Source organism: Vidua macroura, chromosome 2 (assembly GCF_024509145.1).
Source record: "Vidua macroura isolate BioBank_ID:100142 chromosome 2, ASM2450914v1, whole genome shotgun sequence".
Taxonomy (NCBI): domain Eukaryota; kingdom Metazoa; phylum Chordata; class Aves; order Passeriformes; family Viduidae; genus Vidua; species Vidua macroura.
In genome coordinates this window covers 79,924,395-79,948,784 of record NC_071572.1, presented here as the reverse complement: position 1 = coordinate 79,948,784, position 24,390 = coordinate 79,924,395, and the positions used below count along the sequence as shown (strand labels likewise).

The following is a 24,390-nucleotide window of genomic DNA, read 5'->3' as shown; positions in this document are numbered from 1 at the left end:
CACCTGCCTATGGCAGAGATCCATCCCACTGCTTGTACTGAGAAGACTGAGCCAGGTTAGTTCAGAGAACTAGCACTTCTGTCCTGGGAAGAGCAGCACAAGAGATCCTCACACTGTTGGAGGTCAAGCTTTACACTTCATTCAATTTAGAAACCTACTTCAGCAGTGGGCAGCAGCAGATTTGCAACCTTTCTGATCTGGTTATATTGAGTTCACTCTTGTCTGCTGAGGTTAATAAGACCAGGCTCAAGCTGACAGAAGGTAAAATAACTGTAACACAAAGCACAGTGGTTTGTCCCTTAATTTCCCTCCACATAGATACTTCTTTAGGACATCAAACTTTTGAGGAGTCAAGTGCCTCAACTGCTCTTGAATTTCAAGGAAACAATACTCTCAAGCCAGAAGTCCTTGCTCTGGGCACACACAATACTGATAGGTACTCTAGCTCAAAGACAGGGTTGATCCAGCAGTTTTGCAATAAAAGACTGTATCTTGGGAAAAAAATGGTATTAATAAAAACATACCTGTGAAATATTCTCCAAATTCTTGTTCTAATTTAATTGCTCGATCATAGGTTTTCTTTGCTTGCTCCTCTGTAAGACGTTTATTCATTTCCCTAGAAAGATGGAGGAAGTAATCAAAAAGTTTAGATTCTTGCTAGAATGGCTTTCAAAAGGCATGCTCAAATGAATCACAGATGGATTGAGATTGGTAAAAGAATGAAATGGTAAAATTCTTCCAACAGTTAATGGACAGCTTCAATATTTTCAATTTAATTTCATTCTTATGTAGTACAAAACTACTTATTCAGACTATTTCCCATTTCATTTTTTTCCACCAAATTTTTATTTTGGGTTCACTACTCTACATTCTCAAAAAAAAAAAAAAATACAAAGCCTGAGTCTGGCAGCTGCTAACTGAGATAGACTTGAGACATCAGGAGCTCATAGACAGGTCTGGAATCCAGGATGTCGCACAGTCTGAACACTCAGCACTCCTGCCTGAACCTCCTTCAGGAACCTCTGCATCTCCCAGACTCAGCTGGTGGTCTCAGATGGATAAGGTTGCTGCTTATTGACTGCTTATTGGCTGCTAATAAATAAAAAAACAAATATAGAAGGTAACATTCTGGTTTCTTCAGAGTTTTGTTATTTGATGGAGCATTTCTGTTTCAACAGAAGCACTATTTAATAAGTTTAAGAAATGAGTTGTCCTGCCTGTGCATGTTCAGGTATTAATACCACTGCATACTTGCAATTAATCAAGATCATGCTCATTCACTGCCTTATACTCATATGCCCATAGCTGTCCAAATTATCAATAATAAATAGAGTTTGCTTGTTCTAGCATTTTTCCCAGCGTAGATTCATTTTTTTCTTAAAACATGACAGAAATTTTCTGAGGCAACTAGGAGAGCATAAATCTGATTTATGCCTTGCACTGAATCATATGATTATGTGGTAATGGACTGTATACAGTATGCCATGGGTGATGCATGTAGGAAATTATGGACATGATAGTGTAAAAAAAATGCTCTATGAAGTGCACAACAGTATGAATGTGCTACAGCTAACACCTACTTGACTTCTGAAAAACATCCTGGAAGATGTCCGGGATGCAAAAAGGAGTTTCCAGAAATGGCTTAAAGCTGCCTACCTATATAAGTAACCGTATAGCTGCGAACAATGCTTAGAAAAATCTCTTTGCAAGTACTAATGCCATGGAGAAAGCAGGTTTATAAAATGAAGGATAAGAAAGATTTATTTTAAAATTTATGTCAGTTATTTGTAGATTATATAAAAAGGTTTACTATAATCCGTGTGTTCTGCTAGATTTGTAATAATACTAATTCTATTTATTGGAAAGATTGCTATCTAATCAGGTGGACTTCACATCAGCTACTCCTGCTTGAGGTGACTGAACTAAAACTCTGTCTTGTAGTGTGACACGCCACTGCAAATTCTTAGGCAAACTTAACACTTTCATCTTATGGGCACTTAACCAATACTGCAATGCTAACATCATCTTTTCAGATCTGTTTCTGGTAAATTTTTGAGAAGTCTTTCTCAAGATCTTTGGACAGCAGAGAAGATAATACAAATATAAACAAGTGTTTAAAATAGGAAGTACTTTGAAACAGGTAGAAATTTGCATTACACTTTCAGGTTGTAGATTTGCCTGGGGTATAAAACTGTGCTATTTGTATTCCCGAATCTGCCCATTCTGAGCCCTTAGAAGAAAGGATGGAGAAGGGGAGGACCATGATGTCCATTTTTCATGATGAAATTAAAATGCTGTCTTACTGCAGGCCCTTCTATTTCTTATTTCTTAGCTGGGGACTTGCACAGCTGGTGAATTCAAAATATAATGCATATTTTCCAGGGCCTTCGTCCTCTCCCAGCAAAGAGATCACCCAGGCAGGTTCCTTTCTTACTTCCATTTCTCATCCCCATGATCTCACCACTGTCCTCATTCCTCTAGAGAGAGAGGCTGATTGAAGGGTATGAACAACCATGGCTCTGGGAGTAAACCAGGTGGAGTCATGTAGGAATGGGAAGAGAGGAAGTGATGGAGGGAGGGAGGAAGGGAGGGAGGAAGGAAGGGGTGATAGAGCAGTTTGTTTACAGCAATGGCCATGTGTTCTTTCAAGTGCAGGTGCAATTTTGATTTATGCTCCCTTCACTCTTCTTACCTCCACTTCAGATGGCTGCAAATGAGCATATGCATAAATGAGACACTACAACTTTATGTGCTAATTTTGATGAAAAATAACTCTTTTGTCTTTGTTTCTCTGCATCTTGTGATTAGGAATTTTTTTGTCTTTTGTGTTTTGACTTTGCTATTGAAGTAGCTTTCAACTCATTTGTATGAACAAGAGTAATAGTTATGACAGATAAGCCTATAATTTTTTGTGTTGCAGTACTCACATACCTAAAAATGACTGAGACACAGAATTAAGTTGAAAAACACCTCCAAGATCATCAAGTCCAACCTTTGACTGATCACCACCTTGTTAACTAGATCATAGCACTGAGTGCCAAGTCCAGGCATTTCTTGAACAGCCCACTTGTGAAGTATTAGCATTGCTTTGGTTCAACAACAGAATGATTGTCATAATATTTTGCATCTTTATAACACCATTCAGTCTATTCAAGGATTTGCTATTCTAACATCAAATCAACAAAGCCTTTATGTTATTGCCACTTTTCTGGTTCTGCCTGATGTATTTTCCAGAGTAAGGGCCACTTTTATTAACTTTGTTTTTTTTTAATCACTCCAGAGGCAATGCCAGCATTAAACAAATAATGGAAATGTTTTATGAATGGGAAAACTGTATGTTAAGATCTCTGTTAAAACAATCAGTGCGGAAGGCAGGCTATCAGACTACCCTTCCCCTTCTATACAGCAACAAAATCAGAATATTATTGAATTGTAGGGCTGGAAGAAAAATCAGGAAGTCAGGATGGTGCTGTGCAAGTATCAGATATTGTGCATCATTCCTTGTAATATGGCTGGACATACAATAAGGTCATTGCCAAAGGCAGGGCCAAGAAGAATGCATATTCCGGGGATGGGTCATGTTGGAATTCTCCAGCTCCATGACCAGTGGCTGCAGGCACACTGTTACCATCACCAGACACACATCTGTCACAGGAGGGGGAGTGCCAACGTTTTAGCTGTCAAACACAAACCTATGGCACTACTTCGCATTTGCAGAGCCCAGGGGAATGGGAATCACAGAATCACGGAATCACTAGGTTGGAAGAGACCTTCAAGATCATCAAGTCCAACCCATGCCCTAACACCTCAACTAAACCATGGCACCAAGTGCCACATCCAGTCCTTTTTTAATCACATCCAGGGATGGTGACTCCACCACCTCCCCAGCAGACAGTTCCAGTACTTGGTCACTCTTTCCATAAAAAACTTTTTCCGAATATCCAACCTACATTTCCCTTGGTGCAGCTTGAGACTGTGTCCTCTGGTTCTGTCAGTTGCTGCCTGGTGAAAGAGACCAACCCCCACCTGGCTACAACCACCTTTCGGGAAGTTGCAGAGAGTGATAAGGTCGCCTCTGAATCGCCTTTTTTTCCAGGCTGAACACACCCAGCTGCCTCAGTGGTTCCTCAAGGGCTTGTGTTCCCTCACCAACCTTGTATCCCTCCTCTGGATGCGCTCAAGCGTCTCAATGTCCTTCCCAAACTGAGGGGCCAGAACTGGACACAGCACTCAAGGTGTGGCCTCACCAGTGCTGAGTACAGGGGGAGAATGACCTCCCTGCTCCTGCTGGCTACACCATTCCTGATACAGGCCAGGATGCCCTTGGCCTTCTTGGCCACCAGGGCACACTGCTGGCTCATGTCCAGCCTGCTGTTGACCAGTGCCCCCAGGTCCCTTTCTGGCTGGGCACTGTCCAGCCACACCATTCCCAGCCTATAACGCTCCAGGGGGTTATTGTGGCCAAAATGCAGGACTCGGCACTTGGATTTATTAAACTTCATCTTTTTGGACTTTGCCCATTCATCCAACCATTCCAGGTCTCTCTGCAGAGCCCTCCTACCTTCCAGCAGATTGACACACACTCCTAGCTTAGTGTAGTCTGCAAAATCACTAATGAAACACTCAATACCCTCATCCATGTCATCAGTAAAAATATTGAACAGAACTGGCACAAAATTTCACCCCTATCACAGCAAATTAAGCTGATAGCTCTTGCATAACTGTAAGTGTACATGGAAAACAACTTGATAACCATGTATTTTATGCTGAGTTTTAACTCAGGCTGAATATCAATTCCATATTTCCACCTCAGCCTTCTCTCTGTGATGCTAGGTAATCCCTGCTCTTCCTCCACCAGGAGGGTGGAACCCAGAATCAGGCCAGCACTCCAGCTGAGGCCCCGTGAAACAAAATAGCAGTCTATTGTGTCCTTACACAACACTGATATGACTACAGCCCACAGTGGCAAATTCCTTTTTTGCAACCACATTACCCATCCATTCATATTCCTGCATGATCCACCCCAACTGAGAGATGTTTTTCTGCAGTGCTATAGCTAAATTATTCCCTGCTTGTACTCGTGCCTTTCATTGTCTCTCCTTTGTCTGTGCTGAATTTCATCTTACTAATCTTACATTGAGTTTTGATCTTATCCCCCAAAGTAGGTGCCGCCTCGGACAGCCTTGGCAGCACAGAGCTGGTGCCTTCTCTTTCATTCTTGTAAGTGTTATGTTTGCCCTTCTCCAGTCCCATGACTCCTTGCCTATCCTCTTATAGACCTGCAGGTAAGTGAAGGGCTGGTGAAGAGGAACACGCCTCAAGTCTGACACAGGTTTAGCCCCTAGTTCGTGCCCTTGGCCAGGCTGTAAACCCCAAGAGCACCTGAGGATGCATGGGACAAGCCAAGCTGTGTGAGTGAGTCCCTGGTGAACTTGTTGCACAGGTTGGAGCAAGTACAGCAACCACTGGCAGGGGGTCCTTTGTGGTCCAGGACATAATCCCATGTGTGCCAGTCTGAAAGGTTCAAAGCTATGGCTTGTTCCTTGAGATACCTGGATACAGTGGATGACAGGTTCTGAGGGCACTCTTCCTACTTCATCTCATTATTACTAATTTTAAAGAACAAACCAAATATAGACTCAAATGTAGACCTGTGTGGTGCCACTTGAGGCTGTACCTGAAAATAATAAAATGCTTGAAGAAGTTTATACTCACATCAGAGGCTCCCATGATTTGGGCTTAATGAAGATAGCAATGGGATAGAGTTGTGCAACTTGTAGTCGTTTGATAGCATTTCCTGACACATCAAGTATACAGTGCTTGCCCTGTTGGAAACAGATGAGCATGTGTTTATTTTTGCAGATTTTGCTGCAGATCAGCCAAAAGATAGGAAGCAAATCTGCGACACAGTGCCCTGGAACGGGGCCATTACTGGCACACCAGGGAAGGGGTAGCCCAGGGTATGTGCTCCACTATGCTGCGTTCTTTCCTTTGCTTTGGTGCCAGTATAAATATACACTGGTGATACAGGAACAAACTTAGGATTTATTTTTTAATGGGATGAAATTTGCAGGGGCAGGAGGATTTTCTTGAGATGAGGAAAATCAGTTCATAAAAGCAATAGGATGTCCACATTCTAAGTGATTAATTCAATTCTTGTTTACGTCAAAGACACCCTGTGTCACCTGAGGCAAATAATTTAATCTTTCTGTGGTTTGTTCTTTTGCCTCTGTGAAGGTGATTTAGTTTATCTACCTGTCTTAGAGAGGGAAGAGTAGAGGCTGTTTTGAGGAGTTCTTGAGGCACTGTGTTAGAACCCTGAATCCATGGCACTACATCCAACTACAGACAGTGCCAAGGATGATGTCATTCAAAGTCACAGACTCCACTTGTGGAGACATTATAAAGCCTATAAATATTAGGATGCCGTTTTGCAGCTATATTTTTGGCAGAGAATCATGTCTGAGACACAATGTGAAAACAAAGCAGATCATGTTGCACCGGCAATAAAACTACCTACCCTTTCTGCCACAAATCTCACAGACTGGACACTAGTGCCATACAAATTATCATTGTACTGCCCAGCTTCTATAAATTTGTGCTCTTGGATATCTTTTTCCATTTGATCTCTTGAAATGACAAAATGATAATCTCTCCCATCCACTTCATAGTCACGCTTTGGCCGTGTGGTATCTGCATGAAACAAAAGACAGAAGATGTACAAGTCTGCAAAAACAATTAGTGTGAAAAATGCAGCCATGGTTTGCCCAGTGGGCAATGCTGGGTCTGCTCTAAGTGGGGGCACTTCACATCTGAGAGCAGACGTCTGGCTACTACATATTGCTTTTAATACTCCATACTCCATATTGTTTTTAATGGAGCTAAGCCAATAAAGCTGTCTTTTTGTAGTAATACCTTCTGATGTTTACCTCCAATCAATACAGGCTAAAATAAAATTAGGGTTTACCAGAATTCCACTTTTTTCAGCAGAACCACACACAAACCTCAAATATAAAATGCATTTCATATTTTAAATTTAATGTTATTATGGTGATAAAATTAATTGTGATCTCATCAACTCAATTTAGCCTTATTTATAAGCCTGATTCTGTTCTCATCTCTAGTAGTTTTAAGTTAGTGTATTGCCAGAGACAACCATTTACAATGAAGTACGACTGCAATTAGGCCTTCAAATAAACAGCAAGCTCTAATTGTCCAAGATATAAATATTCTGTTTAATTCAAGGTCTAACATTGCTTTCTGATTCAACAGTCCATATCTCACACAAATCACAGATTATTCTGTATATTTATTGGTGGATGCAGTGCAATTGAGTTCAAACTTTTACATTTTACTAGAATTTCAAATTTTTCAGATTTTTTTTCCCAGATGTTCACAACATTTTAATTTTTTTAAAAAAATTTATTCATTCTTTTCACCTTTTCTGTCTGATGAAAAAATGACTTTTGAGAAACACAACTGTGCATAATTATGGATGCTGCTTTTGTAGAAATTTACTTAATGTGTGGCACCAAGGGGTACCATTCACTCAGCTGCAGAACTTGGAATAGAATCATACTTACGTGGTACACATGATCCAAACTTATCAGGGAACTCGGATATCAAATCATCATTGATCCGATCTTTCATAGGACCCAGAATAATAACCGGCCTGGTGTAATTAACTGAAAAACAAAAGGATCACATTTTGATGGTCTTACCACAATAATAAATAAATGCACCCAAATATCACTAACCAGAGTTGTCGTCTTTATGTATGAAGTGAAAATTTAGGTGCACATTTTATTGATGAATATTTTATTTATTGACATGAAAAAGGAGGAATTGAATGAGTACCACTGCAGAGCTCTGTGATGGTCCATGCACGAGTCAAATGACTATGTAGAAGCAAAGATATATTTGCTATCACTCAACAAGGCCATTCCCAAATGCTTGCAGATGGACTCTTCCATGAGGTATAGAAAGGCTATTATAGTCTTCGTTTCACTTCAAGTTATATGAGTGCATCCTCCATTAAACCAGATGGATGTGCTCCCATTTTAAGTTGCCTTTCCATATGTTTGTCTGCCCTGGACAGTGGCATATATCACAGGAGAAGCAAAATAGTAAATGCTTTCCATGTGACAATATTGCAGTAAATCTAGAAAATCTACATCAATATTTTGTAGACTGATTAATTTTCTGTACTAGTGAAGTCCATGAGAACGTACTGGGGAGAAGAGTCCTGGGAATGTTAAAAAGTGGTGGCTTGCAAGGAATACCATAACATCAGGGTTTTTTTCATGTGAAAATATACTAAGTGTCCAAGAAAATGAAGCCACAGTGAATCTGGGACTGGCAGAGCAAGGCTTACCACTCTGCTGGCTCCCAAATTCTGAAATGAAAAACATAAGGAAGAGTGATAGAAAGTAAGATGAAACTTACTTTCCTGTCTTGTGACAGGTTCATAAGAAAGGATGCAGTCCTCTTGGCCTCCTGATGAGAGAAGAAGGAGAAGAGATTGAAGCTGGTGAGTAACATGTCAGGTACTTAAGTTTGATAAAATGCTTCACATAGAGACAGACGAGGTTCAACACTTCTGTCTTGATAAGCCTCTCACCTGAACCATTCCAATTCATTATAACTTCCAGGTATGGACACAGTTTTTTTCTTCCCTCCCCTCCCCTTCCATGTGTTTCAATTCTATTTACTGAAGTTGGACTTTTTTATTGATGGGCAACATACCATTATTTGTGATTTGATACAAGTCTGTTTATAAGGATAGTGCAGCGATATAAGATGGAATGCTTTTCCTATTGTTAAGGCCCTAACATGTTGCTGCAGAGTAAATCAACAGGCTACCTAGACAGAACAATTTTTATGTACAGAATAGATATATATTTTGGTTGATTGTCCTTCAGTGCATAGCTTCCATAGTCTAGTGTATTCACAGCCTAACATCTAGCTGTGAGCTATTTTCTGATTCTTATCCTTTCCCTGAACACAAATCACAGAGTCACAGAATGTTTGGGGCTAAAAGGGACTTTCAACTTCTGGAGATTATCTAGTCCAATCCACCCCACTAAAGCACCTAGAACAGGTTGTACAGGATCATATCTAGGCAGGTTTTTAATATCTTCAGCAAAGCTCTCACAGCATTGTATTGTATACATTTGTCCTCCCTATGCCCTTTTAGGACAGTGCTGTTTCCTCATGGTGGTATTTAGGGGACTAAAGCAGAGAAATTTGCCATGAGAAACAAGTGGCACTAAGTGGACCATGACTTGGGTGCAGGTGTGCAGTCCGGATGCACCGCTGTTCTCCCATTCAAGAGAGTGAAAGAGGAGAGGGAGGAGGATTCTTCACCAAAAGCATGAATAATTCCTGCTCATTTCTCTTTCTGGGTTACTGTCACATACTTGGTACCACATGAGAGCTCTGGCAGGTTCTAAATACAAATTAGCAAAGTTTAAAATGATGACTTTATTTTTGCTCAGTTCAGGGTTTATCTCTGAGAAGATCAACAGATGGGATTCTGCAACTAATTGGGATACTAGAGAAGAAAGAGTATCATAAAGCATACCAGTGCTTTATAAAATAGACAAGGTTGCCTTCATTTCATATGCTTGCATGCACGTGAGCCTGTGTTATATTATTCTGGTGGGCTCCTGCCAAACCAAAGTGTGCATATACAAGGGAAGAGTGCTGCCTTGCCTGATGGAAATACATGTAGGATTTAGAGGTGGGTACACCTCACCCAGAAATAGCCTGCCTGTCTGCTGTCTGAGTTGCCCTTGAAGCTCCACTGACTGTATTAACAAACTTTGTGTTGGATGCAATGCTTAGCTCCCAAGAAGGTACAAAATTTTTTGTGGCTAAATCTTAAGCTGACTCCCACCCCATGAATCTGCTATGTTTGTGGATTTTTTTGTGTGTGATACAGTATCTAGGCAGCAGTGACAAATGTGTAAGAGAGGTCTTCAAGTAAAAATAATGTAATTATTGACAATGACAGAAACAGCAAATAAAAAATGGTACTGATGTGTTAGGAGAGAGGGAGAACTGACAGGACTAACTCCTGCCTAGCACTGGTGCTGAAGCAGCAAAGGAGAGAACATAATTTTTAATAAAAGGAAGAGATTAGAAAGTATTTTAGGATAAGGCCACATAACATATGAGGAGTGTGGAAAAAGGACTTTCTTTTCTGTTTGGAAATGTTTGATATTGTAATCACTTTTCTTCGGCTTTTTGCAAAGTTGGAAATCTAGAATTATTGTTACCTTAGGTTTTATGCATCACATGTATTTGTTTCCCTTAAGGTTCTCAGTAAATCTTAGAGGTGATGTAGAACTTGGGAAGCCTCATTTCTCTGGTGATGAAAAAAATCCACTCTAGGGTGGACTAGGATGCTCCTGCACTGTCTGTCCTCTACTCCACAGGAGCCAAGGCTATATTTTTTCAGCAGCCTGAGAAAGTCAGTCTTAGGGTGGGTGATGAAGCTGTCGCATACCAGCCAAATGGAGGGGAGCCTGTTTGTATCAGTACCATCTTAAACTTGATATTTGTTTCAATAGCAAACAGATCCACAGCAGGAGTTTCCTTTCACTAATTTCAGAAACCTGAGGCTTGAATGCTTATGTCAAGCTGTCCCTAGATACCTTTTGGAGGCAATGGCTGCCTACAAATAGGTAAGTGCTTATTCTAAGATATGAGTCATCTGACTTATTTTACATGTCTACTTTGTGAGAAGAGAAAAAGTCAGAAGGGTGAATTATCTCCATTGTCCCTGAACAGCATTTAAACAGCAAAGCCAGATGCAGACATCTGCAGTTAAACAGCAGAATCTCATGGGAGTGACAGTGTCAATAGCAATTGGAGACAAATAGACAAAATTCTAAAAATATTGTTCTTTTTTTTTTTTTTTTTCCCCTTTCTGTGGACTAATACTTGGCTTTGGCACAGATTTATACCCAGTACTGATAAGCCAGCAGATTTTACTTTCTTTTTTGTCCCATCTCTGGCAGACATGTCCCTATGCTAAAGCTTTTGGTACATCCACACTCTCTGTAGGGTATGGGCTAGGGAGAAAAATGAGCCTGTTTTACAGATGTCTTGTAGCCAGGTTGAAGGCAAGGAAAAATTCTCCATTCCACTAAAATTGTGCTGAAGTTTAAGCCATTGGAAAGTGTTGCAGTAAATATGGAGAAACTTTGAGGCTGACTGTGATAAAAACTTAAAGACAGACATCTTCCTGAGGTAAGGATCTGCAGCCCTCAGTTCCAGACTCAACATGGGAGTGTGACTGGGGAAAAGCTGCACCATTTCCACTGTTTTTCTTTTCTGGAAAAGGAAAGCTTAAATTTCTAAGTGAATTAAGTCCTGCCATGTACTGTCCAGACAAAATCCTGTAGGTCCTCAGAGGCTGTTTTGCATGTTAACTATACTAGATGGTACTCTTTAATGATCTCCACTCGGTCAGTACTGCAGGTAGTCCATAAAGTATTAAGTGTAATGAAGAGCTCTAGAGTCAATCAATAATCAGATTGCTCTAACCTTGTGATGGCTTTGAGGTGGAAGACATAGTGTGAAATCCATCAGGACACAGGCTCTTATCATTTGCCTAAGCCTCATTTAACACTCACATTAACAGCTTAATTAGCACAGGTTAGCTGTATTGATCTGGAAAATCTTCGTGACATTTAACAGATAAAACAAGAAGAGAAAAAAGAAAAAGACCTTTCTGTAGGATTTTGGTATCTTCCACTGTTCTTTAGTAAAATCCCATTAAGTCAAAAAGAGAAGAAAATAAATAAAATAAGGGAATGGAAGACAAAGAAAGGGAAAGTTTCCTAAATGTAACACACTTAGGGGTAAAATTATTAGAGAACTTTCACTTTCTCTGGACCACTCCCTGCTTCCCTTTGCTCTTGGTTTGCTGTCGGTGTTTTCTCATGCTTGGGAATAGAAGAATAACCTGGAGTTTGTTATAACTCATAACCTCTATAAACTGGGCAGTGAGGTCCTATGCTGCCAGATAAATTTAATAAGGAGTATTAATTTAATCTTTTTAAGGAATTTTATAGGGTTTCCAATGGGTAGCTCTGAAATGGACTTAGTGTGATGCCTCTGTTTTTCCTTTCTGATTAGATGGCAGAGAGCCTGTGAAAGGCTCAAACCCAATTTCATTGCAGACTTGGAAGATATCAGGCATTTTTTCATGTAACCCATAAAAAGGCCCCATTTCCTACTGCCTTGCCAGAGCATCCAGGGCTTCCACAGGTCTGGTGTACTTGCACCCATCGTGTAGGTAATGGGGTGGGAGAGCTGCTGTGACCTGCCATGGGGCAGCCTCCATGTAAACACCCTCCCTAATCCAGCAACCTATGCGTGGAAATCTATAGATTTTGGCATCCTATTAATGCCTGTGAATGAAAAAATCTGAAAAGACATATAACTGGATGAATTAAAAAAAAAAAGTAGCCCTAATGAAGACAGCTAGAAGTTATTTATGGTTTTAAAAAAATCAAAGAGAATTTTTGGGTTCATTAAAATAGTTGGACTACTGGTGGTGGTTGCCATCAATACACGTGTTAAATTCTTATAGATGAGCCAAATAATTTAATTTTCAAGCTCTTGTCTGAATTTTGTTGCTTACCTGGATTTAAACTCAAAGAAGGCTTATTTTACTGCCACCATCGATTTAGGTTTTGGGATAATGTATGAATTACCTGAGCTGTATTTGCAAGATCTTGGTGAAATCAATTTCTTGTTTTTTTCTTTTGCACAGGCTGCACTTGACAATATCTCTGCCTCTATTTGGTTCAAAATCCCTTTGCTGGGGCCCTATTTATGTGAACACATGATTTCTGGATATTTATTGATAGCTATGAAAAGCTGGAAATCCAATACGTAAAATGATCATCAGTAGTCTGAGCATGAACTTAAGACTCAGAAGTTGTCTATGGGCAAAGATCAATACAGCTGTGTGGGTATAAAATGAGACTTCAATACTTGTGCCAGTTTGTGTATGCCTGAATAATACAGTAATTCTGGGAGCCAATGCAAGTGTCCTTATTAATCAATAACCTGTTGTAATAATCAAGACTCCTTTAACCTTGTTATGAATCTTCAAATCTCATTAGAAGAGTGACTTGCTGATTTGCTGACAGAAGGTAAAAGTGTTTTTCCTACCACTTTTCCTTATTTTTAACTTTTAGTTATGTATTGCCTCTCTAGGTAAGTGGTGCAATCTCAACCAGTTATGCAATTAGACTGAACAGATGCGACAATGTGTATGTAATTTTGATGACAGCTGTAAAAACCTTTACTGAACTAAGTGTAAGAGTGTTACAACACATATGCAGAGAGACTTGAAATTCATGCCCATTATGAAAATCATGTCTCACAAAATAAAAACTGATGAGTCCGTGGTAAAAAATCTGTCCTTACAAGCTTGATTTGAAAAAGAAATCAAAACATTTTAAGTTACAGAGCTCAAAATAAACTTTGAATCATGGTTTGATTAACTGGTCCAGGGATAAGTCAAAATTGGCTGTATGTGTCCTTATCATAAAAAGAACAACTTTCTGCTAGACCAGGACTTTATACACCACTCAACATACTTGGCTTTGCTGCTGAGAACAGGAACAAATAAACTAACATAGACTTCATAAGAGCGAGGCTGTATGATTCAGCAGCAGCTGTGTAGCAACTCATCCCTTTCAAGATCAAGCCAGCATTTGTTCTTGGCCCCAAAATACTATTATTTATAAAGGGTTAGATTCTACTCTCCAATGTGTCTGTGGTTTGCCCTGAAATTAACGGAGCTGAAGGTTATCTGCTGGGAGAAAGAATATCCCACTGTTGGCTCCAGCCCTATTTTTTATAACAATCCAAGTGTTAATGGCACTGGCATAAACACTGGTTTACTTTACTTACCATAAATCTGGTTTACTTTTTGCAACTTTTTGCTTAGAAGTGGTCAAAGAATTTTCTCTTCAGACCACATTGGAGAACTTTCAATTATATTTTTGAAATAAAAAAATATCTGGTTTCTGTTTTTTTAACCCTGGAGATATAAGCAATAGTTCAGCTAAATACTCTAAGCAATACTAATACAGCAAAATTTTAAAGCAATGTATTTTCCTAAAAAATAGTGAACACATCAGAATATCTCCTAGAAAAAGCCAATTGATTTGTAACCCCCTGATTCCTCATTGTCCAGGTCACAGCCTAGACATTTCTCAGAATCCTTCAACATTGCTGGTTTGGAATGGTTCTAGGAATGATCAAGTAGTACAGGTTTTAACACTAGCTAGTCTTCACTAAATGGTCATCATGAGAAGCAAAAGTTAGAGGAATATGTTAAAACAATTGCCAGAGACCCACTAGAAAAAATCCAGAACACCTCACTCTGGACTCCAACTGGCCTTGTTTTAATAGGGGAGGTCTGAAGGTCTGCAGGAGAACACCCTGCATTTGCCATTTCTTACCCACACACATTTTCTTTGTTCTTTGGCCAAGAATTGATAATTTCATAGAATCATAGAAGGATAGAACCATTTAGGTTGGACAAAATAAGTCCAACTCTGGCAAGTCACACTAAACCATGTCCTTGAGCATGTCTTTTAATGGTGAATTAACCACGTCCATGGGCAGCCTGCTCCAATGCCTGATAACATTTTCAGTGGAGAAATTTTGTCTTCTATCTAATCTAAATATTCCTTGGTGCAACTCGAGGCCATTTCTTCTTCCTGTTGCTTGTTACCTGGGAGAAGAGACTAACTCCACCTCACTACAACCTCTTTTCATCTGTTCCTCATCAGTGTTGTGCTCCAGACCCTTCCCCAGCTCTGTTGCCCTTCTCTGGACATGCTCCAGCCCCTCAATGTCTTTCTTGCAGTGAGGGGCCCAGAACTGAACACAGGATTTGAGGTGTGGCCTCACCAGTGCTGAGTACAGGGGACAATCACTGCCCTGGTCCTGGTGGCCACACCATTGCTGATACAGGCCAGGATAGCATTGGCCTTATTGGCCACCTGAGCACACACTGGCTCATGTTCAGCTGCTGTTGACCAGCACCCTCAGATCCTTTTCCACCAGGCAGCTTTTCAGCCAGCCACTCTGCCCCAGCTTGCCGCAGCTCAGAAAGCAGTGGGGCAGGCAACTCTTTTCTTCCTGCTAATTTTCTGGGGAAAGAGAAAAGGAAAAAGGCACTCTGCATGTCACCAGTATGCTCTATGTCACCAGTGCATAGATCGAGGGCTAGATGAGTTTCCAAGTCTACAGACACGGTGTCCTTGCAAAATAACTTGCACTGCCTCACCTTGAACACACAGACTTTCCTCAAAGTCTCCTCCTACATCACACTGAGAAACAACTCTGCAACGTGGCTGGCTCCAAATGCAGTTAATACAGACTTGGTTCTGTGGCAGTAGCTGATGCTAAGCTCCATTCCTACCCAGAGGCAAACAAGAATAGCAGAAATAGTAACTGCATGCTGACTTCTTCTGCCAGGAATGTTACCTTGGGCACTCTTTTTTTTTTTTCCTTTCATTAGGAATAAATAAATCAGGAGGCCGTGAGGAATACTTTAGGAAATCTTCGAGGACTATGTCTGGTAATTATTCTTCCCACATCAGAAATGTTGATAAGCTTTTACAGTGTAGCATCCTTTCTCAACAGTCCCACAAAGTGAGAACTTTAGTGAAAAGAGAACTTCTTTTGACAGGCCTCATCTCTTTTATCTCCATCCCTCACAATTTGTTGAATTCACTCTCTGACCACCTGCCTCTCACTCTCATCTGATTTTTCTTGGCTCCTGACACATAATTTTTCTAGGGGAGATTTGCTGTGATGAGCTGTGCAATGGGATGTACTGTCAACACACCAGCTCTCAGATCTCTTTGCCTGAAAATTCAAAGACTAATCATCTGGACTCGAGAGGGCTTTAATTTTCCACAGGAGATATGCTGATGGAAAGGCCAGGTGGAAATTGAACACAGTCAGGTTAGACTTCAGGTGCCACCACGGCATCTGAAACAATAATTTCCATCTGGGAACCACAGCTGCGAATTTGTCAAGGTCATGCCTTCAAATATCATGTTAGCACACACCAATGAACCCTTAGCAAATGAAATCAGGTCCTTTGGGCACCAGGTTCTGTATTTTAAAGCCTCTTTCATTTGGCATAATCTAAGATGGGCTTCCTCTGATTCTTAATGGCATAGCTATCTTGTGGGCAGAAAAGAAATCCCTGCCAGCATCTTCTCCACAGGCAGAAGTTGTTGGAAATACCAGTAATGTGTGGGAAAATTCAGCCAACAGGATGCTGCTGGAGTGAGACCAGAGCTTGTGCAGATGGAAACTGCTCTAGAGGAGGGTGACTGCCATGGGCAGCTGTCACTCCAGCACTACTTTTTCTTCCATGTATCTATGTTCCAGCTAACTTTCCCAAATTTTTTCTGTTACCTTTCTTGCACCTCAAAAAACACACTTTAGTTTAAGCTATTGCACAGCCAATGAAGGACTGTCTACCTGGCCTGTCTGATGGTCAAATTTTGTAACAGGCTTTTGTGAGCATGCCCCAAATATTTGGCTGCAAGTGGGCACTCCTATTAAGCTTGCTGTTTGGGACAGTTCATCAGTCTAGATTCTCCTCTGGGCTTTTACCCTGAGTTCTCCCTGAAATATACAGGCCTGGATGAGGTTTGACTTGTGCAAACTTTTGAAAATTTAACCCTTTGATTAATTTCTGGTTGTAAAGTCAGTTGGGAGAAAGAGCATCTTATATCTCAATATAAATATAATCAAAAATAAAGTCTGCCTTTCCTCCCAAGTAGAGGGCACATTAAAAATAAAACAGTTCAGAATTGGATCTTGGCAATTCAAGAGTGCCTACCATTTTCTTGTGACTCTGGCAATTGCTTTCCAAGGAAACCTTTTCAATACAAGAGAATATAAACTGATTTACCATTTCTGAATAGGATAAGGTTAGCTGTTTTGCTGAAACAAACCAGTGTTTATCAACAGAGTTCAACTGCTATGTGTTATATCAGGAGTAGCAAACATGAGGTATGATACCATTGATTACCTGAATGTATGTGGGTGCTTAGCACAAGTGCTGAGTGACTGGTGGAAAACTTGATTTGTTAAGCAAATGGCTTGAATAAATGAAATAACTGGGTGATCTAGCAAGCACACTGTCATTTTAGTTATCTTTTATTACATTTATAGTCAGTTATTTAATGCCTTGGTTTTTTTCTGTTTTTCAGAACATCCAAAAAATAGTGATACTTGTTAAATTTATAGGCATTAATAAGAATTACCCAGAACATACAATCTGCCTTTGGTTATATGATCACATGGAGTCTGTAAATCCCAGCAAATCAGATTGCAGGGTTGGGATCCCCACCTACACGGTATCAGTAACATTCAGTGGCAATGCCTAAGCAGTGAAGGTCTATCTTACCTTTTTTTAAGACTGCAGTATGAATTAGGAAAACTGTACTGTCAAAACTAAGGTCTCAATAAAATTTCTGGGACTGTTTCTTAGCCATCCATACAGGCATGCAGAAATGCAAGTAAAAATTGTGACCTTGTAAAAAGGATGTCTCTTACAGATTTGACTATGGCTGCACAGTAACTTTACTCTTTAAAGATCATCAAGAAACTTCTCCCACCTCCACTGAAATAAACTTTTGTCACTAAATGAAATAATCCTGACTTGCATAGGCTACCCAAAGCCTATAGTTTAGTTTTATGTCACGGTTTAGTTTTATGTCACAAGTTTAGTTTTAATACATCACAAGTAACAACTTTTCTCCCTTCTCTTATAAAGTTTGCCAGTTTTCTTTTATAGCTTTGTACTCAAGACATGGTCATAAATTTGAATTCCAAGCCATTTGCTTCAGTGATCTTTTTAACATTAACAAAAGAGTAGCAAGGAGAGAAACAAAATAAAAGAAACAAAACAAGCAATGCAAAATAAAAGGACTCTAATGAAAGCAGTAACTTACTGTAGCTACTTTCACTATCGCTGGCATTAGAAGAAACATGTTCTGCAAGAACAGTACAGCAAATTAAAGAACATAACCAAGCACCACAGAGCTGCAGAAACTTAAAAGAACTGCCACAGTCATGCAAAGGTAGTTATGCAGAGCAGAAATCAAAGCTGTGCAGTGACATCACCTGAAAATGCTCAGATATGTTACAGAGGTAGAATGAAAGCTTTCTCTCTTGTGGCATTTCAGAAAGAGACTGTATGTATTAGCTACTGATATGTGCCATAGCAAAACCATGTCTTTTTTGTGATAGACAGTAAATGACATCTCTGATAACTCCATTTCAATGTATATCATGGTCAACTTGGATCTCACTTGATGTCTTGACCAGTTTCTTGACCAAGTGTCTGCTCATATTCTGCACTATCAGTGATGTGCATCATTAATGCATTGAAACTATTCCTGCTAAACTTCTAGCCTGTGTCTGTCTTTAATCACTGTGCACTATCCCAAAGGATTGTGCACAGTGATTAACACATTAACATGAAAGTTATTTTGGTATGAAATATTGTAACTGTATCTAATCTATCCTGTCCAAAAGAGGAAATAAAAAAATAAAGAAGACAAAGCCAATGAAAAAACTAAGGAAAAAAAAGGAAGAAGTCTTTTTCCAGAAATTGTCTAGCCTCAGTATTTGAACTGGAGTTTGAAAACCTTTAGCAGACCAATCTGGATGGGTGAACAGGAATGTAAGAACTAACATGATGGGTCAATCTTGTGTTTTTTTTCAAGTCAAGTGTCCTGTTTCTATCACCATATTATTAAAAATAATTCCAAAACTGTAGTCAGCAGACTATTTATGGAGACAGTAAGAACATGCTATATACTCTTCAAGAGGTCTGCAGGACCACATTAAACAGTGGTTTTTCTGGTAGAAATTTGGATTACTTTGCAGATGAAATATCATTTATTAGTTGGAACTTTTCAGCTATTTCAGGACATTTAGAAGCCAATGGCATAATGGCTGTACATCTAGGTGCACCCTCGGTTAATGAGAAAGACAGGAACAGTGCCAAAATTCTCTGCAAGGTGCTGCCTTTCCTCCATGTACCAATCTAATGCCTTAGGGCTCATAGATTGGGAATGACGGGGCTACTGGAGCAGCAAAAATGAGAAGGAATGATATCTGATAAAAACAGTAATAGGAAACCTTGATCTTGGTTTAGGAAGAAACTTTTAAAAATTCAACTTATATTTTGAAGAAAACAGCATAATGACTTTCAGACATTTTATAGCAAGTTAACAAGGGTTATCTCAAAATAATGTGCTATACAGGACCCTGAACAACTTTCTTTAAAAATAACAAACAACCTTTATAGTAAGAACTGTCATTAAAAAGCATTAACAAATTAACAAAATTTGGATTAGTGGGAATGTCTAGAGGTGTACCAGTAATTTAAAACTAGGTGCAATATTATACAGGCATTACAGCCTATACAATACCTCGGTGCTACTTTGTTCCATATCAATTTGCAGAATTCAGGTAACTTTCAATGGTTGGATGTTATGGATGATTCTCTTTGTAAGGACACAAATTCAGGAAGGTTATCAGATTTGAAGTATTTTACTTTTCTCTAGCAGGGAAAGATCTGCATATGTTACTAATGATCTGCTATGACACTTAAATGATAACAGAATGGTTAAAATTCAGGTGGCAGTGACATTTGCTGTCTATCACTGACAAAACCAGTCTTGCAGAACCATTCTTCCCTGTACAAGAGATAAAGCTTTCATCTTTAAATTGTGAGCCACTGCATGGCATTAAGTTAAACCATTAAAATGTTCCTTCAACAATTCAGTCAGAAACAGAATAATCTCCAAAATTGTGTGCATGGATGTGCATTCCTGCAATTAAAAAACACATACAAAACAGTAGGTGATGCAGCATTAACACATATTTTGCTCCAATTACTTGGTGCTTAAGAAAAGGAAAAACAACTGAAGAACAAGTAGCCAAATGCATGCAAGTGGCATTTTGTTTACATTATTTAGCTCTGGATACAGAATTTAATATAGCTATATATGTAGAAGTCAGCAGCAAATATTTCATTCTATACAGTTTTTCAGGTTCATATTTTGAGGAAGAAAAATTGTTTCTGAGCAATTATCTGACATGTTATACACTCTGCAATGCCAAGTCTTGAGACAGGATTGCTGCATCAGAAAAGAAATTGATTAAGGTTGTGTGACAAAAATAGGTTGCTAATGGTGCAAACTGGTCCAAAATTAGCTTTGGAGAATGCATGATCTTCTCTAGCCTGCAAATGACTTCTTCCATTAATAACAAATACTAATCTAAAAATTCAGCAAAGTAACAAACACTCCCATGCAAAAAGCTGAAAATGCAGAAGCAACAGCATAAACTAATTTTCTATTGATCTCCTCAGGATGTGATCATGTTAAAATGTTTAATTTTTCCTTTAGATGGAGAGGGAGGGGTTGTTGCTGAAAAGAACAGTCTAGGCAGCAAAACGCGTTCTAGGTATGCTACTCTACAGAACTGCCATGATGGGAACAATAATATACTGTCAGAAACAAAAGGTGTTATTACAAAAGAAGTGAAAGTGTCTGCTTGATACACGGTATGTTATTTAATACCATCATGCAGAACAGAACGATTGAAACATTTGTAATGCATTCACAGCTGGGTAACAAATAAAACTCTATCTTGTGCATGCTAGGAGTGGAGGGTCCTCAGAGAAGAAACAGAAGCCAAAACAAAACAAAACAAAAAAGGGTTTACAGTGACCATTCCTGGGAACTTACTCAGAGTCTTTGTTCCATAACCGTCGTCACCTAATCCGGGGATGTCCTGCACGGAAGTCCCCAGAGAGAGCAATGAGAAAGGAAGAACAGCCGCAGAAGAGGAAGGAAGAAGTCAGTGGAGTTGAAATGGATACTACCATGACTGACCATGTTGATTGAACAATCTGGATCCCTGCCTTTTCTTTCTGAAACAAATTTAGACCTATATTCTATGGAAATTCAGCCAAAGAAAGAGGCAGTGACTGTGAAACGCGCTTTTTGGAGCTGTGAGGAAGAAGGAACAACCAGATAAATAAAGTTCCAGAAACTATCCTCACTGAATAAATTTAGGACAGAATTATTAAGAAAAAAAAAGTGAATATTTGGGCTTGGAACTAGCAAATATTTTTAATAATGCTGGTTCCCTATATAATTTAAGCAAGCAATAAATGCTTGTGGTGGTACACATTCCAAGAACCAATTTAGTTCTTTAAGCTGTTAACATGATTGCTTCCCTTAATTATTAAACTTCCAGTGAAGCTGCCCATGGAAATCAACTTGGTGAAAGCCAAAAGCAAAAAAAAAAAAAGATTAGAATAGATATTTTAAAAACGAATTAGTTTAGTATTGTGAAAGAAATCACGCTTGCCTTATTTTGAGCCAATTCTGATCTGGGAATATTTCTGAGAAAAAAATTTGGATTTATGACAGGTGTCACAACAACTTTGAGGAGCCGTATTTCCGCTTCCAAAAGTTAAGGTCACTGCTTTATTCTTCTGAAAATAGTATTTCCAGAGATGGAAGGAGAAGCTGGATCCAAACTGCAGTCATACATTGGTCACAGTAGTAATACCTCTCCTGCCTGCCTATGACAGATTTTTGTCTAGATGTGTGGGATACTGGTATCATGCATGTCACCCATTTGTTGTGCTGCTGCATGTGACATCGTCTCCAAGAGGTTACTTACGTTCTGGATCACTTGTTTCCTGCTCACTCTGCTCCTTGCTCTTGTAGAATGGGAATTTTCGTGAAAAGATGAAGTTCTTTTTACGCTTGTCATTGAATGACTGTGAAGGAGAAAAGGCATGGGGCAAAAACAGGGACGTCTAATTGTTGTCACACTCATGCTGACAAAACAACTAGTTTGTAAAAGTGGAGAGAACTGTAGTGACTCAAATCAGCACAAACTAAGTGTCTGCAAAGAATCAGAGGCGTGGTGAGGTCTGAAATTTGAAGGCAAAGCTCCTGAAGACTGGATCAGTTTGACTCCAGAGGTCTGAAGTCACAATGTACAGCTCCTTACTTGGAAACTGTAGTGTTTGGCTTGTTTGGATGAAGGGCTACAGATGGTTCAGCATGCTTTGAGATCAAGCCATCCATCTTTAATCACAGCAGACTGTGCACAGAATTAATTAACTGTCTGAAAAGAATAGGCTGTAATGTGGAAAGCAGAAGTCTTTGATTTGTAGTGTGTGGACTCAGCCCTGTGTCAATTTATATAAAAAATTCTTTACTGGTAGGTGCTTTTGATTTAATAATGTCTTATTTGGCTTCTTTATTGACAATTTCTTACGTGTGTTTCAATGCTTCTTTCGGGCATAATGAAAAAACCCCAACTTTGTTCTATTTTATAGATGTATATTTATGCATTAGGTTCCTCTATATATACTTTAAGTTTTATGTGATTTAGAAATGGAATTCTGCTGATAAGCAGTATTTCATTGCATGTTGAATAACATATTTTCCTGTAATTCTTCAAATCAGAAATTAATATAGAAGAAATTGGGGTTTCTCACATGATAAATCCTTTGACTTCATATACAGTTGCAAGGACTTAAAGCACTATCCTGTGTAAAACCAGGATCTGCCTACTTGGGACATTAATTTCAAATGCTAAATAAGGAAATAGGGTCCCTATAGAGTCAATTCAAAGAAACTGGCATTCTTGAGGGAACACAGAGCTGCAGACAGTGTGTCTGAAGTGATCTGTGCTGTCAGTCAGCCAGTGACCTATAATGTCTCTTATACGGAACATAGACACCGGACTTAGCAAATGATGACCTCCAAGACAGCAGAGACCTTCTTAAATCATTTAAAGGACAAATGTGTTTGTCATCGCTCAAATTGAATATAACCAATATTTGACTCCAGTTCTGCAATGGAATATATTTTGAGTCTTAGAACACAATTTATTTCCTTACATTTTGAAATCATGAAATAAAATGTGGTTTAAAATATGTATTTCTGAAAGATGGTACTGAAAATCTGTTGAAACAGTTGGATACTCATGTCACAAAAGTTTCATACCACTTTTACATTTCAAGCATATTTAAAGTTTAGTAACTGAAAACAAAGAAAAAAATGCACATGTAGAATAAATGATCCATGAAAATCTCTCAGAGTATGTAAACATTCAATGTGAAATTAATGTGGAGGTCATGCACAAATAATCCAGACAGCATGCAAATTCAAAACAAAGCAAGTATGAAAGAAAGCCAGAGAAAAAAAAAAAAAGCACATGAAGGAGTAAAGTAATCTACGGATGAAAGGAGGACTGACATGCACATTACATCACTTTAATGACCTAATGAATATAATTAAATTAAAATGTGTTTTCTGTGATAATTTCTTTTACTTTTCCAAAGAAAGGAATGTGGCATGTTGACATTTCTGTTTGTGAAAATGTTGTTTGTCATGATTTATCTGAATTTGACATAGTAATGCTATTGGCATTACACGCTTTAAAGGGAAAAAAATATATATATAAACAATAACACCTCAAAAAGCAAGGGGGTTTTAAAATTATAATAACTTCATTACAGCACTTTGGAATTCAAGAGAACATTATCAAATTAATAAATAAATATGCTGTGTTTCACAGAAAATATATGAAAAATAACACTTATATATATTGTTTCAATTTTTTTCCCCAACAGTCTAGAGCAAAATCTTCAGAAAGTACATTTTCGCCAGAAAAGCATATATTATTTTCACACTTATGCATGATCTAACAGTATACACCAAATTAGACAGATATTTTATACTGTTACATAAACTTTTTCTCCTTTTGCAGTTCCAAGTACTGAGTTGCTTCTTTAATAAAATATTGTTCCACTTCAGTTTGGATGATCAAAAGCTGTCAATTCACAGCAGATGACTATCATGTGTGACTATGTCACTGTATTTACACCAGTAAAAAGCTTTCTTCCTAAAACAAAGCTGATCTAGTTATATTAATATCCATAGCCAAATATGTTTATGCATGTGATAATTTTTCTATAAATTAATCAGTGTATATATTCATGCTAATGACCATATATCCTAGCATGGTGTAGTCAGAGGGCTTATATTTTAAGTAACAAAGAAACTGTAAAGTATTATAAAACATTAAAGTGGGTCTTACTCTGCGGACTTATAGAAACAATTAGTCCTTAGTATTAACTGAATGAGCTTACCAAGTGTTTGTTTTCTTAAATTAAGTGCATGTTTCTTCACAAGGAATCAAAGACAAGAGCCTTGACTTTGGTTTTGCATCCAGTATAAATGGTATTAAAGTCAGGCTGATGGTCTCCACATTAAGGAT

At 38.8% G+C, this 24,390-nt stretch overlaps 1 protein-coding gene across 2 annotated transcripts in view; it reads right to left on the bottom strand.

Annotated features, from left to right (window-relative positions):
• Window positions 1-24,390, bottom strand: part of DLG2 (discs large MAGUK scaffold protein 2) — a 985,470-nt gene that overhangs the window by 5,351 nt on the left and 955,729 nt on the right. Inside the window, exons 23-29 of one of the 2 annotated variants that reach the window (XM_053971598.1) lie at window positions 21,775-21,874; window positions 18,018-18,059; window positions 8,446-8,496; window positions 7,584-7,685; window positions 6,521-6,693; window positions 5,716-5,825; window positions 525-616 (exon numbers count right to left, since the gene is read on the bottom strand). In XM_053971598.1, coding sequence (XP_053827573.1) covers window positions 525-616; window positions 5,716-5,825; window positions 6,521-6,693; window positions 7,584-7,685; window positions 8,446-8,496; window positions 18,018-18,059; window positions 21,775-21,874 — 670 coding nt within the window. The remainder of the gene's footprint in view (window positions 1-524; window positions 617-5,715; window positions 5,826-6,520; window positions 6,694-7,583; window positions 7,686-8,445; window positions 8,497-18,017; window positions 18,060-21,774; window positions 21,875-24,390) is intronic. The other variant, XM_053971597.1, reaches the window with a different exon arrangement.